The following is a 14285-nucleotide window of genomic DNA, read 5'->3' on the forward strand; positions in this document are numbered from 1 at the left end:
ATGAAGAGGAAATAGGCAGTCTACCTGAAAAAGAATTCAGAGTAATGATAGTAAAGATGATCCAAAATCTTGGAAATAGAATGGAGAAAATACAAGAAATGTTTAACAAGGACCTAGAAGAACTAAAGAGCAAACAAACAATGATGAACAACACAATAAATGAAATTTAAAATTCTCTAGAAGGAATCAATAGCAGAATAACTGAGGCAGAAGAACGGATAAGTGCCCTGGAAGATAAAATAGTGGAAATAACTACTGCAGAGCAGAATAAAGAAAAAAGAATGAAAAGAATTGAGGACAGTCTCAGAGACCTCTGGGACAACATTAAACACACCAACATTCGAATTATAGGGGTCCCAGAAGAAGAAGAGAAAAAGAAAGGGACTGAGAAAATATTTGAAGAGATTATACTTGAAAACTTCCCTAATATGGGAAAGGAAATAGTCAATCAAGTCCAGGAAGCACAGAGAGTCCCATTCAGGATAAATCCAAGGAGAAACATGCCAAGACACATATTAATCAAACTATCAAAAATTAAATACAAAGAAAAAATATTAAAAGCAGCAAGGGAAAAACAACAAATAACACACAAGGGAATCCCCATAACGTTAACAGCTGATCTTTCAGCAGAATCTCTGCAAACCAGAAGGGAGCAGCAGGACATATTTAAAGTGATGAAAGGTGAAAACCTACAACCAAGATTACTCTACCCAGCAAGGATCTCATTCACATTTGAAGGAGAAATTAAAACCTTTACAGACAAGCAAAAGTCAAGAGAATTCAGCACCACCAAACCAGCTTTACAACAAACGCTAAAGGAACTTCTCTAGGCAGGAAACACAAGAGAAGGAAAAGACCTACAATAACAAACCCAAAACATTTAAGAAAATGGTAATAGGAACATACATATCGATAACTACCTTAAATGTAAATGGACTAATCTCTCCAACCAAAGGCCAGGTAATGTTAACAAAGATCCTGGGAGTCTCTGCTTCTGACAGGATCACTGTATTCCCGTGTAGGGAGCACCAGAAGCCTGGGAGCCACCAGGGCCTGCACTGCTCAGTGCACCTCTCAGGGCAGCAATGCCAGGCTCCCACCTCACTGCTCCATTCAGCTGCAACCCTCCCCACTGGGTCCCATCATGCCTTTTTTTTTTTTTTTTAAAGTATTTTTTTTAATATTTTATTTATTTATTTATTTATTTATTTGTGGCTGTGTTGGGTCTTTCGTTTCTGTGCGAGGGCTTTCTCTAGTTGCGGCAAGTGGGGGCCACTCTTCATCGCGGTGCGCGCGTCTCTCACTGTCGCGGCCTCTCTTGTTGCGGAGCACAGGCTCCAGACGCGCAGGCTCAGTAATTGTGGCTCACGGGCCCAGTCGCTCCGCGGCATGTGGGATCTTCCCAGACCAGGGCTCGAACCCGTGTCCCCTGCATTGGCAGGCAGATTCTCAACCACTGCGCCACCAGGGAAGCCCCCATCATGCCTTTTTAAAGAGATTCTGTATAATGAGTGGAAAGCAGAGAGGTATATTTAGTGGCCTCACTCAGCGCTCCAGAATCATCAATATGGAGCCTCTGGATCTCTCCCAGATGCCAGCTCCCCCCAACACCTGCACTCGTTCTTCTGTTACAGTTAGAATTAGGATCAGGATTGGGGGTTGTTAGGAGGGAGAGCATTCTGACAGAGCGTGGGTAAGGTCCCATAGTGAGATGCAATATGTATAGAACTGAAGGAAGGCCCAAGTGGCTAGAGCACAGAAAGCAAAGAGCTGAGTGCACAAGCTGAGGCTAAAGAGCCTGGTAGGGGCTACCCTACAGAGACGCTATGCACCAGAAAAAAAGAGGTTCACATTCTTAACCTAAAATCAGTAGGAAGATCTGCAAAGATTTTTCAGCTGACTGTTGACATGATTGCATTTGAAAAAGACCTCTGGCTACTTGGTGAAGAAAAGATTGCAGGGTTTCTCAACCTCAGCACTACTGACACTTTGCGATGGGTAATTCTTTGTTGTGGGGGGCTGTCCTATACATTATAGGATGTTTAGCAGCATCCTTGGCATCTCCACGCTAGATGTATCCACACATGGAGTTGAGACAACCAAAGTCTCCAGACATTGCCAAATGTCCCCAAGGGGCAAAATCAACCCTCATTGAGAATCACTGAATTAAGGAAGAGCAAGAGAGAATGACGGAGACAACTGGTAGTTTCACCGTAGCCCAGGTAGCAATTATGGTAGCTTAGAATTGAGGAGGTGGAAAAGGAAGGAAGTGAACTGATTAGGGTTAGGATTAGGGATTAGGGAGACATTTAGGAAGTAAAGTCAATGATATAGGTTGCTTGGTTGAAATGGAAGGAAAAAGTGAGAGGAATTAAGGAGAATGAGTGGTTCTGGCCTAAGCATACAGGGAGGTGCTTAGTACCATGAGCTAAGATTCCAGGTAGATCCTAGATTTTGAGCCAATGTAAAAGTGGAACAAGACTTTTGGAAGTATTAGGATATGTGAGTATAATTGTACATGAAGGAGGAACATAAATCATTAGAGACCAAAGGGCAAACTGTAGTATTCAATTACATTGGTAGCCCCCAGTGAACCATGCCTCCTGGCATTCATGACCCTGAGTAGTCCCTCCTCTTGAATCTAGGCTGGCTCTGTGACCTTTAACTAATGGAATATGGCAAGAAAAACATTCTGAGATTTCTGAGCCCAGGTATTAAGAGGCCTGGCAGCTCCCACATTTGTGCCCTAGGTTGGCCATTTAAGAAGTTAGTGGCCATTTAAGAAGTCTAAGTACACTGAGACCACCATGCTGTGAGAGGCCCAACCTTGCTATTTGGAGAGGCCACATGGAAGATAAGTGAAGCCCCTTGCCAGTGGTCCCAGCTAAGCTTCCAGTTTACAGCACCAACTTGCCAACCATATTTATGAGGCCACCTTGGAAGTGCATCCTTCAGCTCCAGTCAAGCCATCCATGTGAGCCGCTGTGCTGGCCCCATCAAGCCCTGACCAAATTTCAGAATTATGAGCAAATAAGTTGTTGTTTTAGGTCGGTAACTTTGAGATGCTTTGTTACACAGCAATAGATAACTGAAACAGCCTCTCTAAGGCTCACTTTTGCCTACTGTAAATTAGAAATAATAATAATACCTACCTCAGATTTGTTGTAAGCGTAAGTTAAATAATGTCTGGCACTAGAAGTACTCAAATATTGCTATTTTTATTCTTGTAGACACCAAAAAGAGTGCTTAATAGTTGATAATTTTATTGCACAATATTGATTAATACTGTTAATATTAACAGAGCAATTGTCACCTTCTCTGACTGCCCTATATTGAACAGAATTTCTCAGTCACTCTGCTCCCTTCTTTGCTTCACAGTACTTATCACCACTTGAAAAATATATTTTTATTATCTGTCTTCAACACTAGAATAAAAACTCCATGAGAGTTAAGACTTCGTTTTGTTCACTGTGATATCCCAAGTGACCTGTTGCATATATGGTCAAAAAATATTTGTTGAATGAGTAAAAAAAAAAATCTCCAACCAAAAGACATAGACTGGTTGAATGGATACAAAAACGAGACCCGTATATATGCTGTCTACAAGAGACCCACTTCAGACCTAGGGACACATACAGACTGAAAGTGAGGAAAAAGATATTCCATGCAAATGGAAATCAAAAGAAAGCTGGAGTAGCAATTCTCATATCAGACAAAATAGACTTTAAAATAAAGACTACTACAAGAAACAAAGAAGGACACTACATAATGATCAAGGGATCAATCCAAGAAGAAGATATAACAATTGTAAATATTTATGAACCCAACATAGGAGCACCTCAATACATAAGGCAAAGGCCATAAAAGGGGAAAATCGACAGTAACACAATAATAGTAGGGGACTTTAACACCACACTTTCACCAATGGACAGATCATCCAAAATGAAAATAAATAAGGAAACACAAGCTTTAAATGATATATCAAACAAGATGGACTTAATTGATATTTATAGGATACTCCATCCAAAAACAATAGAATACACTTTCTTCTCAAGTACTAATGGAACATTCTCCAGGATACATCATATATTGGGTCACAAATCAAGCCTTGGTAAATTTAAGAAAATTGAAATCGTATCAAGTATCTTTTCTGACCACAATGCTATGAGACTAGATATCAATTACAGGAAAAACACTGTAAAAAATACAAACATATGGAGGCTAAACAATACACTACTAAAAACCAAGAGATCACTGAAGAAATCAAAGAGGAAATCAAAAAATACCTAGAAACAAATGACAATGATAACACGATGACCCAAAACCTATGGTATGCAGCAAAAGCAGTTCTAAGAGGGAAGTTTATAGCAATACAATCTTACCTCAAGAAACAAGAAAAATCTCAAATGAACAACCTAACCTTACACCTAGAGCAATTAGAGAAAGAAGAACAAAAAAAACCCAAAGTTAGCAGAAGGAAAGAAATCATAAAGATCAGATCAGAAATAAATGAAAAAGAAATGAAGGAAACAACAGCAAAGGTCAATAAAACTAAAAGCTGGCTGTTGGAGAAGATAAACAAAATTGATAAACCATTAGCCAGACTCATCAAGAAAAAAAGGGAGAAGACTCAAATCAATAGAATTAGAAATGAAAAAGGAGAAGTAACAACTAACACTGCAGAAATACAAAGGATCATGAGAAATTATTACAAGCAACTATATATGCCAATAAAATGGACAACCTGGAAGAAATGGACAAATTCTTAGAAAAGAACAACCTTCTGAGACTGAACCAGGAAGAAATAGAAACTATGAACAGACCAATCACAAGCACTGAAATTGAAACTGATTAACAATCTTCCAACAAACAAAAGCCCAGGACCAGATGGCTTCACAGGAGAATTCTATCAAACATTTAGAGAAGAGCTAACACCTATCCTTCTCAAACTCTTCCAAAATATTGCAGAGGGAGGACCACTCCCCAAATCATTCTACGAGGCCAACATCACCCTGCTACCAAAACCAGACAAAGATGTCACAAAGAAAGAAAACTACAGGCCAATATCACTGATGAACATAGATGCAAAAATCCTCAACAGAATACTAGCAAACAGAATCCAACAGCACATTAAAAGGATCATACACCATGATCAAGTGGGGTTTATCCCAGGAATGCAAGGATTCTTCAATATATGCAAATCAATCAATGTGATACACCATATTAACAAACTGAAGGAGAAAAACCGTATGATCATCTCAATAGATGCAGAAAAAACTTTTGACAAAATTCAACACCCATTTATGATAAAAACTCTCCAGAAAGTAGGCAATAGAGGGAACTTACCTCAACATAATAAAGGCCATATGTGACAAACCCACAGCCAACATCGTTCTCAATCGTGAAAAAAGTGAAACCATTTCCACTAAGATCAGGAACAAGACAAGGTTGACCACTCTCACCACTATTATTCAACATAGTTTTGGAAGTTTCAGCGACAGCAATTAGAGAAGAAAAAGAAATAAAAGGAATCCAAATAGGAAAAGAAGAAGTAAAACTGTCACTGTTGGCAAGATGACATGATACTATACATAGAGAATCCTAAAGATGCTACCAGAAAACTACTACAGCTAATCAATGAATTTGGTAAAGTAGCAGGATACAAAATTAATGCACAGAAATCTCTTGCATTCCTATACACTAGTGATGAAACATCTGAAAGAGAAATTAAGAAAACACTCCCATTTACCATTGCAACAAAAAGAATAAAATACCTAGGAATAAACCTACCTAAGGAGACAAAAGACCTGTATGCAGAAAATTATAAGACACTGATGAAAGAAATTAAAGATGATACAAACAGATGGAGAGATATTCTATGTTCTTGGATTGGAAGAATCAACAGTGTGAAAATGACTCTACTACCCAAAGCAATCTACAGATTCAATGCAATCCCTATCAAACTACCAATGGCATTTTTCACAGAACTAGAACAAAAATTTCACAATTTGTATGGAAACACAAAAGACCCCGAATAGCCAAAGCAATCTTGAGAAAGAAAAACGGAGCTGGAGGAATCAGGCTCCTTGACTTCAGACTATAATAGAAAGCTACAGTAATTAAGACAGTATGGTACTGGCACAAAAACAGAAATATACATCAATGGAACAGCACAGAAAGCCCAGAGATAAACCCACGCACATATGGTCACCTTATTTTTGATAAAGGAGGCAAGCATATACAGTGGAGAAAAGACAGCCTCTTCGATAAGTGGTGCTGGGAAAACTGGACAGCTACATGCAAAAGAATGAAATCAGAACACTCCCTAACACCATACACAAAAATAAACTCAAAATGGATTAAAGACATAAATGTAAGGCCAGACACTATCAAACTCTTAGAGGAAAACATAGGCAGAACACTATTTGACATAAATCACAGCAAGATCCTTTTTGACCCAACTCCTAGAGAAATGGAAATAAAAACAAAAATAAACAAATGGGACCTAATGAAACTTCAAAGCTTTTGCACAGCAAAGGAAACCATAAACAAGACAAAAAGACAACCCTCAGAATGGGAGAAAATATTTGCCAACGAAACAACTGACAAAGGATTAATCTCAAAAATATACAAGCAGCTCATGCAGCTCAATATCAAAAAAACAAACAACCCAATCCAAAAATGGGCAGAAAACCTAAATAGACATTTCTCCAAAGAAGATATACAGATTGCCAACAAACACATGAAAGGATGCTCAACATCACTAATCATTAGAGAAATGCAAATCAAAACTACAGTGAGGTACCACCTCACACCAGTCAGAATGGCCATCATCAAAAAACCTCCAAACAATAAATGCTGGAGAAGGTGTGCAGAAAAGGGAACCCTCTTGCACTGTTGGTGGGAATGTAAATTGATACAGCCACTATGGAGAACAGTATGGAGGTTCCTTAAAAAACTAAAAATAGAATTACCATATGACCCAGCAATCCCACTACAGGGCATATACCCTGAGAAAACCATAATTCAAAGAGTCATGTACCACAATGTTCATTGCAGCTCTATTTACAATAGCCAGGACATGGAAGCAATCTAAGTGTACACCGACAGATAAATGGATAAAGAAGATGTGGCACATGTATACAATGGAATATTACTCAGCCATAAAAAGAAACGAAATTGAGTTATTTGTACTGAGGTGGATGGACCTAGAATCTGTCATACAGAGTGAAGTAAGTCAGAAAGAGAAAAACAAATACAGTATGCTAACACATATATATGGAATCTTAAAAAAAAAAATGGTCCTGAAGAACTAGGGGCAGGACATGAATAAAAAAGTTTGAACTTTTTTTTTTATTGATAAACATTTTTATTCTAATATTATAGTAATAATTCAAGTGCAATTCTCTTTGAAAAGTCAACTCTGTTAAAACAAAACTTGTTAAATACCTTTCATCAAACATAAGCATATTCTTCTCAATCCCCCACAGCAGTCAGAGCCATGTAGCAGAGGTAAGATTTTTTTTTTAAAGCCTACTACATTTTGTTATTGCTAAAAAATCTGAATCAGTTGTCAAGGTCTCAGAAGCAGTGATTAATTGACTTTTGAAAGCTCTACCAGATATTCTGACATAAAATCATGAATCCAGACATCTGTGTCTGGCAGCGATGTGTCCACTAAATAGACCACTACTTTCCGGTCCCAAGGGTTAGTCTCTACGTAGATGTAAAGAATGGACTTGAGGACACGGGGAGGGGGAAGGGTAAGCTGGGACGAAGTGAGAGAGTGGCATGGACATATATACACTACCAAATGTAAAATAGATAGCTAGTGGGAAGCAGTTGGAGATCAGCTCGGTGCTTTGTAACCACCTAGAGTGGTGGGATAAGGAGAGTGGGAGGGAGATGCAAGAGGGAGGCGATATGGGGATATATGTATATGTATAGCTGATTCACCTTGTTATACAGCAGAAACTAACACAACATTGTAAAGCAATTATACTCCAATAAAGATGATAAAAAAAAATTTAGTATCTGGCCCTTTTACAGAAAAAGTTCTCCGATCTCTGGACTATACTCACAGTCTCTACTCTCTTACTGTCCATTCACCTTTCAACCCACTCCAATCTTTAATCCTTCCAGTGAAATTGCTTACCAAGATTACTGATCACGTCATGACATCAAACCCAAATCCTTGCCCATCTGACACAGCTGGCCACTGTCCTGCAAATACTGACCTCTTTTGGCTCCCATGACAAAATGATGGATTTCCTAGATTTCCTCCTACCTCTCGAACCTTCCTTCAAGGAAAGGTTTCTTGATACTTTAATACGCCATGGATCCTTCTGGCATCTCATAAATCCTATGGACCCTTCTCAGAATAATTTTTTAAAGATATAATATAAATTATGAAACATTACAAAAAGCCCAATTCTACTGTAATGCAGTTTTCAAAATATTAAAAATGTGTGATATGTGCTTACTTAATGTAAGCACATTAATGTATTGTTAATACATTAAAAAACAGGATGTAGTTGTGGGTTTAATAACTCTGTACTGTAATTCTGAAGTAGTGATAAGTATAAATGTTAGTTTGAGATATCAGCAACAATCATAATTTAATACAAAAATATCTTGATTTCTACTGGTGACAAAACTACAAATATTAATAATACTGTGGTTTGACGCCTATATTCAAAATTAAAGGAAGTGCTAAATTTTAGTTAGAGATTAGTAAAAACCAGAAAAGTTTTTCCCAACCAAGTTCATGGACCCTGAATTTTATCAATGAATCCCTGTGGGTTCCTGGACCCCAGATTAATAACCACTGCACTACAAGGTCTCAGCAGTTTTCATGGCTTCAGAACCAACTATATGTTGAGTACTCCTGGGCTTGAATCTGCAACCCAGACCTCTCCTCTGAGTTCAGACTGCTACATCCAACCTACTACTGGACATCTCTACTTGGATATCTCACAGATAACTTAAACTTTACACCTTAACACGTCAAAAAACCAGGCCTGAACTCTTGAATCTTCCCACTACCCAACCCCTTTTCAACACCACTCTCCCCATCTCAATAAATGGACCAGCAAATCCTAAGTTACTCAAGGCAGAAACTGAGGTCAGTCTTGACACCATCTTCTTTCCCAAATTATCAGTAAGTTCCATGGACTCTATCTCCAGAACACCAAATCCATCTGCTCCTTTCCAGTCCACCATGTTCCTTCAACCTACCAGCCTCTCTCTTGACACTCCCTCCACCAGTTACCACATAGCAGCCAAAATTTATATTTTTAAAATATAAGTAAGATTAGGTCACAACCTCACTTAAAACTTTTCAATGGCTTTCTATTGCTCTCAAGATAAAATGTAAACTCCTCACTGTGGCCTATAAGATCCTGCGTGATTTGGCCCCGCCTGCCTCTCCAACTTCATCTGCGGTCATTCTCCCTCTTCACTTGCTACACTCCAAACACAATGATCTTTCAATCCTCAGAACACACTAAGGTCTTTCTTACCTGAATGCTTCTGAATACACAGCTGTATCTGTTTTAAATGCTCTGCCTTATGCTTTTGGAATGACCAACTCTATGGCATCCTTCAAGTCTCAAGTTTAAATCTTATGTTCTCAGATAGATGTTACTCTATTTAATTAGATACCCTTGGTTATTCCCTGTCCCAGCACTCTCTGTTGCTTCCACAGCATTTTCCCTATTTTGTGAACTGTATATTTATTTGCTTACCTGTATACTGTCTTCTTCCATAAGTAGAATAAGGGCAGGGGCCATTTTACTTACTACGTATTCAGGACCTACTGCACTGTCAAGTAGACAGTAGGTATATGCAATATATATTTGTTGAATGAATATGGTCCTCACCCTCAAAGCACTTTCTACGTGGGACAAGAAGACCCAGAGGGCCCTTCAGAAAATACCTGGTAGAGTGATTCCATGATTCTACTGAACTTTCTCAACTATGATTTCCCAAAAGAATTGTGCCCCTCATTCTGAGAGAACTACCTACAAGATTACTGGAAATATACAAGAATACTAATTCTACCAGCAGCAGAGTATATGAAGAGAGGGACAATAGCCAAAGAAACTTCTCAGGAAAATAAATTTTGTGCCCATTGTGTCTAGGAATGAAAAACCATAAAAGCAAAGAGAGGCAGAAATATAATTATAATTCTACGAAACTTTATCAACATTGAGGCCACATAACAGGACATTATGGTATAGATGGACGCAAGATCTCTGAGGAAACAGACACTATTTCTAAACTTAAAAAAAAACAATAGCAGTCCCTTTTCTCCATTCTAAAATTACAATATGAATTCTAGGCAATCCACTCTTACACCTACTCTTCTTTAGAGTACTGGTTCTCAACTGGGTCAGTTTTGCCTCTTAAAAAGCATTAGTTGATGTCTGGAGACATTTGGGGTTGTCACAACTTGGGGGTAAAGGGTTCTACTGGCATCTAGTGAGCAGAGAGACCAAAGATGCTGCTAAATATGCTACAATGCACAGAACACTCCCCACAACAAAGAATTATTCAACCCCAAATGTCATTAACACCAAAGCTGACAGACTCTGCTTTAGAGTAGCATGTGATCAAAAACTTAGTATCATATAATTGATAGGCATACATTATCTCTGGAAGAACATATAAGAAACTAATAAGAGTGACTGTCTCTGGGGAGGGGAGCTAAAGGTTTGGGGGAAAAGAGGAGTGGTAGGGAGATTTAGTTTTTAAATATACACCCTTTTGTGCCTTCTGAATTCTGTACTACACGTACATGATACCTATTCAAAAACAATAAAAAATAACCAAAAATTAGTGTGACTCAAGACTACGATCTCAAAAGACTACCTTCAATTCATGAAACATTACCAAAAAGAAAACAAAAAGAACAGGACCTATGTTGTAGAATGAATCCTGAATTAAGAGTTAAGAAAATCCAGGTTTTGTCACTCCAAACTGTGGAACAAAGTCTACCACTAAACCCGGAGGGTGTTTCCTCATATGCAGAATGGGAGGATGATGTGCCTTACTCAATGTGCGCAGAACTGTGAAGATCAAGTGAAATAATGCAGGTGAAATATTCTATAAACTATTTAAGAGCCATACAAATACACTGTAATTATTATTATTTTAAGATCCTGGTATCATGAAAGAACAAAACTAGAAATTATAAATGAGACCCTTTAACATTATTCCCTTCCTAAATTAGACATCTTTTCCAATATCACTGGGGCTTTAGCAATTGTTCCTGTTAACTGAACTGAAATCTTCAATTTATGCTGCAAGAGGCTAAGCAACTCAAGGGAAAGGTCTTATGATGAGCTATACAAACTGTAGGTGATCAATACTTATTTGATGATTTTTATGCTTGTGATTAAGGTTAAGAAAAAAACTTTTTTCTGAGTCATTCAATTTGCTACAAAATAAGTAGAGGTGAGGAATTTTGGCTCTGTTAAACCTCAACAATAATTCTCTGATTGGCTCTCTTAATAGAGAGAGGACAGCGAAAAACATTCATCAATACAAAACATGTATAGTTTAAACACCAACTCTCTTGCCTAACAGCTGGGCCATGTGGGCACAAGCCAAAGAGCTAGGTCTCTTACTCATGAAATTACTGAGTCATGAAAACAACACTTTCAGTATTCATGTCTTTGAATGTCAAGGACAGCCAATATGTAGGAGCTGCTAGCAAAAATGATTAATGATAATGATGCTGTAAAGTTCTCTAGTTTTAGCAATTCTGAGCTGAAATAAATGAGCACAAGGACAGAATGAGTGAGGCATCAGTCACCGGAAAAGAAAAAGGAAACTGGAGGCGTCTTACGTGATATACTTGTTATAGAGGATGAACGCATGTTCAATGTTGCCTTCCTCAGAGTAAATAGATGCCATTCGGATAATCTCCACTCCAGAGCGGAAGTACCGACGGGGTGGAATGTCTTCGTTTATCTCCACTGCGCTACCCATCTGGGAGAGAGCCCTCACCCGGTCTTCGGGTGGGAGGCTCACATCTCCATGGTCAGACATCAGGACCAAGAAGTTCTGAAACAGAAAAAAAAAAGATGGCATCAACACCAAGGCCCCCATCAGCCGAGCACAGCCTAGTACACTGTGTTTTTCCCACAAACCTCTACCTTACAAAGAAATTAAGAGAAAAATACCACATGCTGTAGCTCATATCAAATAAGGTCTCTTTCCCACAAGAAGCCTGAGACCCTCAAGGAAGCCTATATCACAAGGACGAACGGATTGGCAGACTCAAAAACCCATAATCCCTGCACCATAATTAGGTGGTACAAAGAGTATAACTATAATGAGCCACGAGGGGTTCAATTCTCTCTTCATGCTAATCATTCCATGTCATTAGGTAGTCCTGCCCTTGGCATCATAAAAACAGGGACAGTATCTTATATTTTTTCCATTATCTGTCCTCCCAGCTACCCACTTCCATCCACCCCAGTACCTGGCAGAGTATACTCAATCAACTTTCATGATGATAACTAACTTCAAGCTGATCATTTAACTTGAGGGTAACTGACTTGAGCACACGGTTAGTTAGAGGAAATGGTGTGGGAATGAATGCTCATAATCCTAACTCTGCTCATGAAACCTCTATTCCAGTCAATCTACAACATCATTCACCATTTCAGGGCAAGGAATTTAGATCTAGAAAACAATTTATTCAAATCTATCTTCAAAGACTAAGTACTCTTTGAATAACAAAAGGACACAAAGGTAAATTGAAATGCAAAAAACAAACCAACAAAAAACCCTAGAAGTTTTCCCTCCTTGGGTCTCAGACTGCAGTCATTATATAATCCTTCTTGATATTGTTGCCGTTAGAATCAGACTCCAACTTCCAATCAGATGTCACTCTATGATCATTTCCAAAAAGATTCTGGTAATTGGATACATACTGAATTACAACACATCCTAACCAGCATGCTGTAAAATATACAAGCTACAGTAGATTTTGGAATTCAAGGCCCTGTGTCAACTGGCCTCATTTTGTCCTTTCAATCTTAAACCTTACTCATTCCCAACAGAGATCTTTTGCTTCAGTCAGGATTCTTATCTGCCCAGAAATCCTGACATTTCAGTTTCATTTGTCTATCCACTGTTTTTGTTTTCCATTCCAACCCCTCCCTCAGAGATGGTCTTCTCCGGGCCAATTCTATCTCTAGGTCACACTTCCTCCACCAACCTTCTTCTCAAACACCCTAATAGTACAAAAGTTGTGGGGACTACCAGGGATGTAGAGGTATTCCGTCTCCTGTGCGAGCTTTTTTAGGGGCTCAGAAAGCTACTAGCAAATCTAAAAACTCCCCAAGTTGTCTAATTAATAAACTCAGGGCAAAGCCCATCAAAGCTAACTGAAGCAGAGCAAGCTTGTTGCTCTTCAGTCCCTCTCGGTAGAGGATCTTTTGGTAGCGAATGGAACCCCCTCCCGAGGCCAGGAAGTGGTGCCCAGAGCTACAAGGCTCAGCAACACTCCAGGGAGGAGATGCAGTATCCGTAAATAAGTGGGGAAGGTGGCGTAAAGAACCGAGGGGGAAAAATGAGGAGGCGAAAGGAAGTAGCAGGAATGAGCGAAGGGGGCGTATACAGTGGAGAGGGACCTCCTGACAACTGCGTGAGGCCCCCTTCTCGAAGGCACTCAAGCCCAAGTTGTCAACACCCGGCAAAATCAGCCAAGGTTTTCGGGTCTTTTGCGTGCGGTAGGAGGGGACGCGCTGGGCCCGGCTGGGGACCAGAGCCGTCAGGGGCCTCGCGCGCGGCAGGCCGGGCAGGGGGCGCGGGGAGAAGGCTGAGGGCCCCACACTCACGGTGGCCGCTCCCCGCCAGAGTCCGACCACGCTCAGCGGCCCGGCCCCACCATACTCCCGGGACCCTTCCCCACCTGTCCCCGCGGACGACACTCGGCGCTTCCGGAAACGTCACATCCGGCGCCCACCCCGCCCCCTCCCTCTGGTCTATCGGTTAATTCTCAAGAACTTAGGGCAAGGGGCGGCGACTGGTGGGCGGGGCTAGAGCTGCCACCTGCGGAAAAACCCACCAATGAGGAGAGAGCGGGGCGGCGGCCACATTGGTAAAACAAAACCAACGGGGAAGAAAGGGGAAACAAATAGTTAAAGGACCCAATGACCAAGCTAACTTTTATTTTTAGGTTAGCGCAGTAGATGTCTGCGCTAACCTAAAATATCTGCACTAACCACCGATGCATTCCACCATGTGAAAGGCTACACAAGTTGTAATAC

General features: G+C 39.9%; 1 protein-coding gene across 2 annotated transcripts in view; it reads right to left on the reverse strand.

The window, feature by feature from the left end:
• The window catches only part of STAMBP (STAM binding protein), a 34918-nt gene extending 20937 nt beyond the window's left edge, over positions 1–13981 (reverse strand). The window contains exons 1-2 of one of the 2 annotated variants that reach the window (XM_007189004.2): positions 13928–13981; positions 11852–12069 (exon numbers count right to left, since the gene is read on the reverse strand). In XM_007189004.2, the coding sequence (XP_007189066.1) occupies positions 11852–12054 (203 nt within the window). In that variant the 5' untranslated portion in view covers positions 12055–12069; positions 13928–13981. Of the gene's footprint in view, positions 1–11851; positions 12070–13853 lie in introns of both variants that reach the window. The other variant, XM_007189003.2, reaches the window with a different exon arrangement.
• Between the last annotated feature and the right edge of the window lie 304 nt (positions 13982–14285).

Source organism: Balaenoptera acutorostrata, chromosome 12, assembly GCF_949987535.1.
Source record: "Balaenoptera acutorostrata chromosome 12, mBalAcu1.1, whole genome shotgun sequence".
NCBI classification, from domain to species: Eukaryota; Metazoa; Chordata; class Mammalia; order Artiodactyla; family Balaenopteridae; genus Balaenoptera; species Balaenoptera acutorostrata.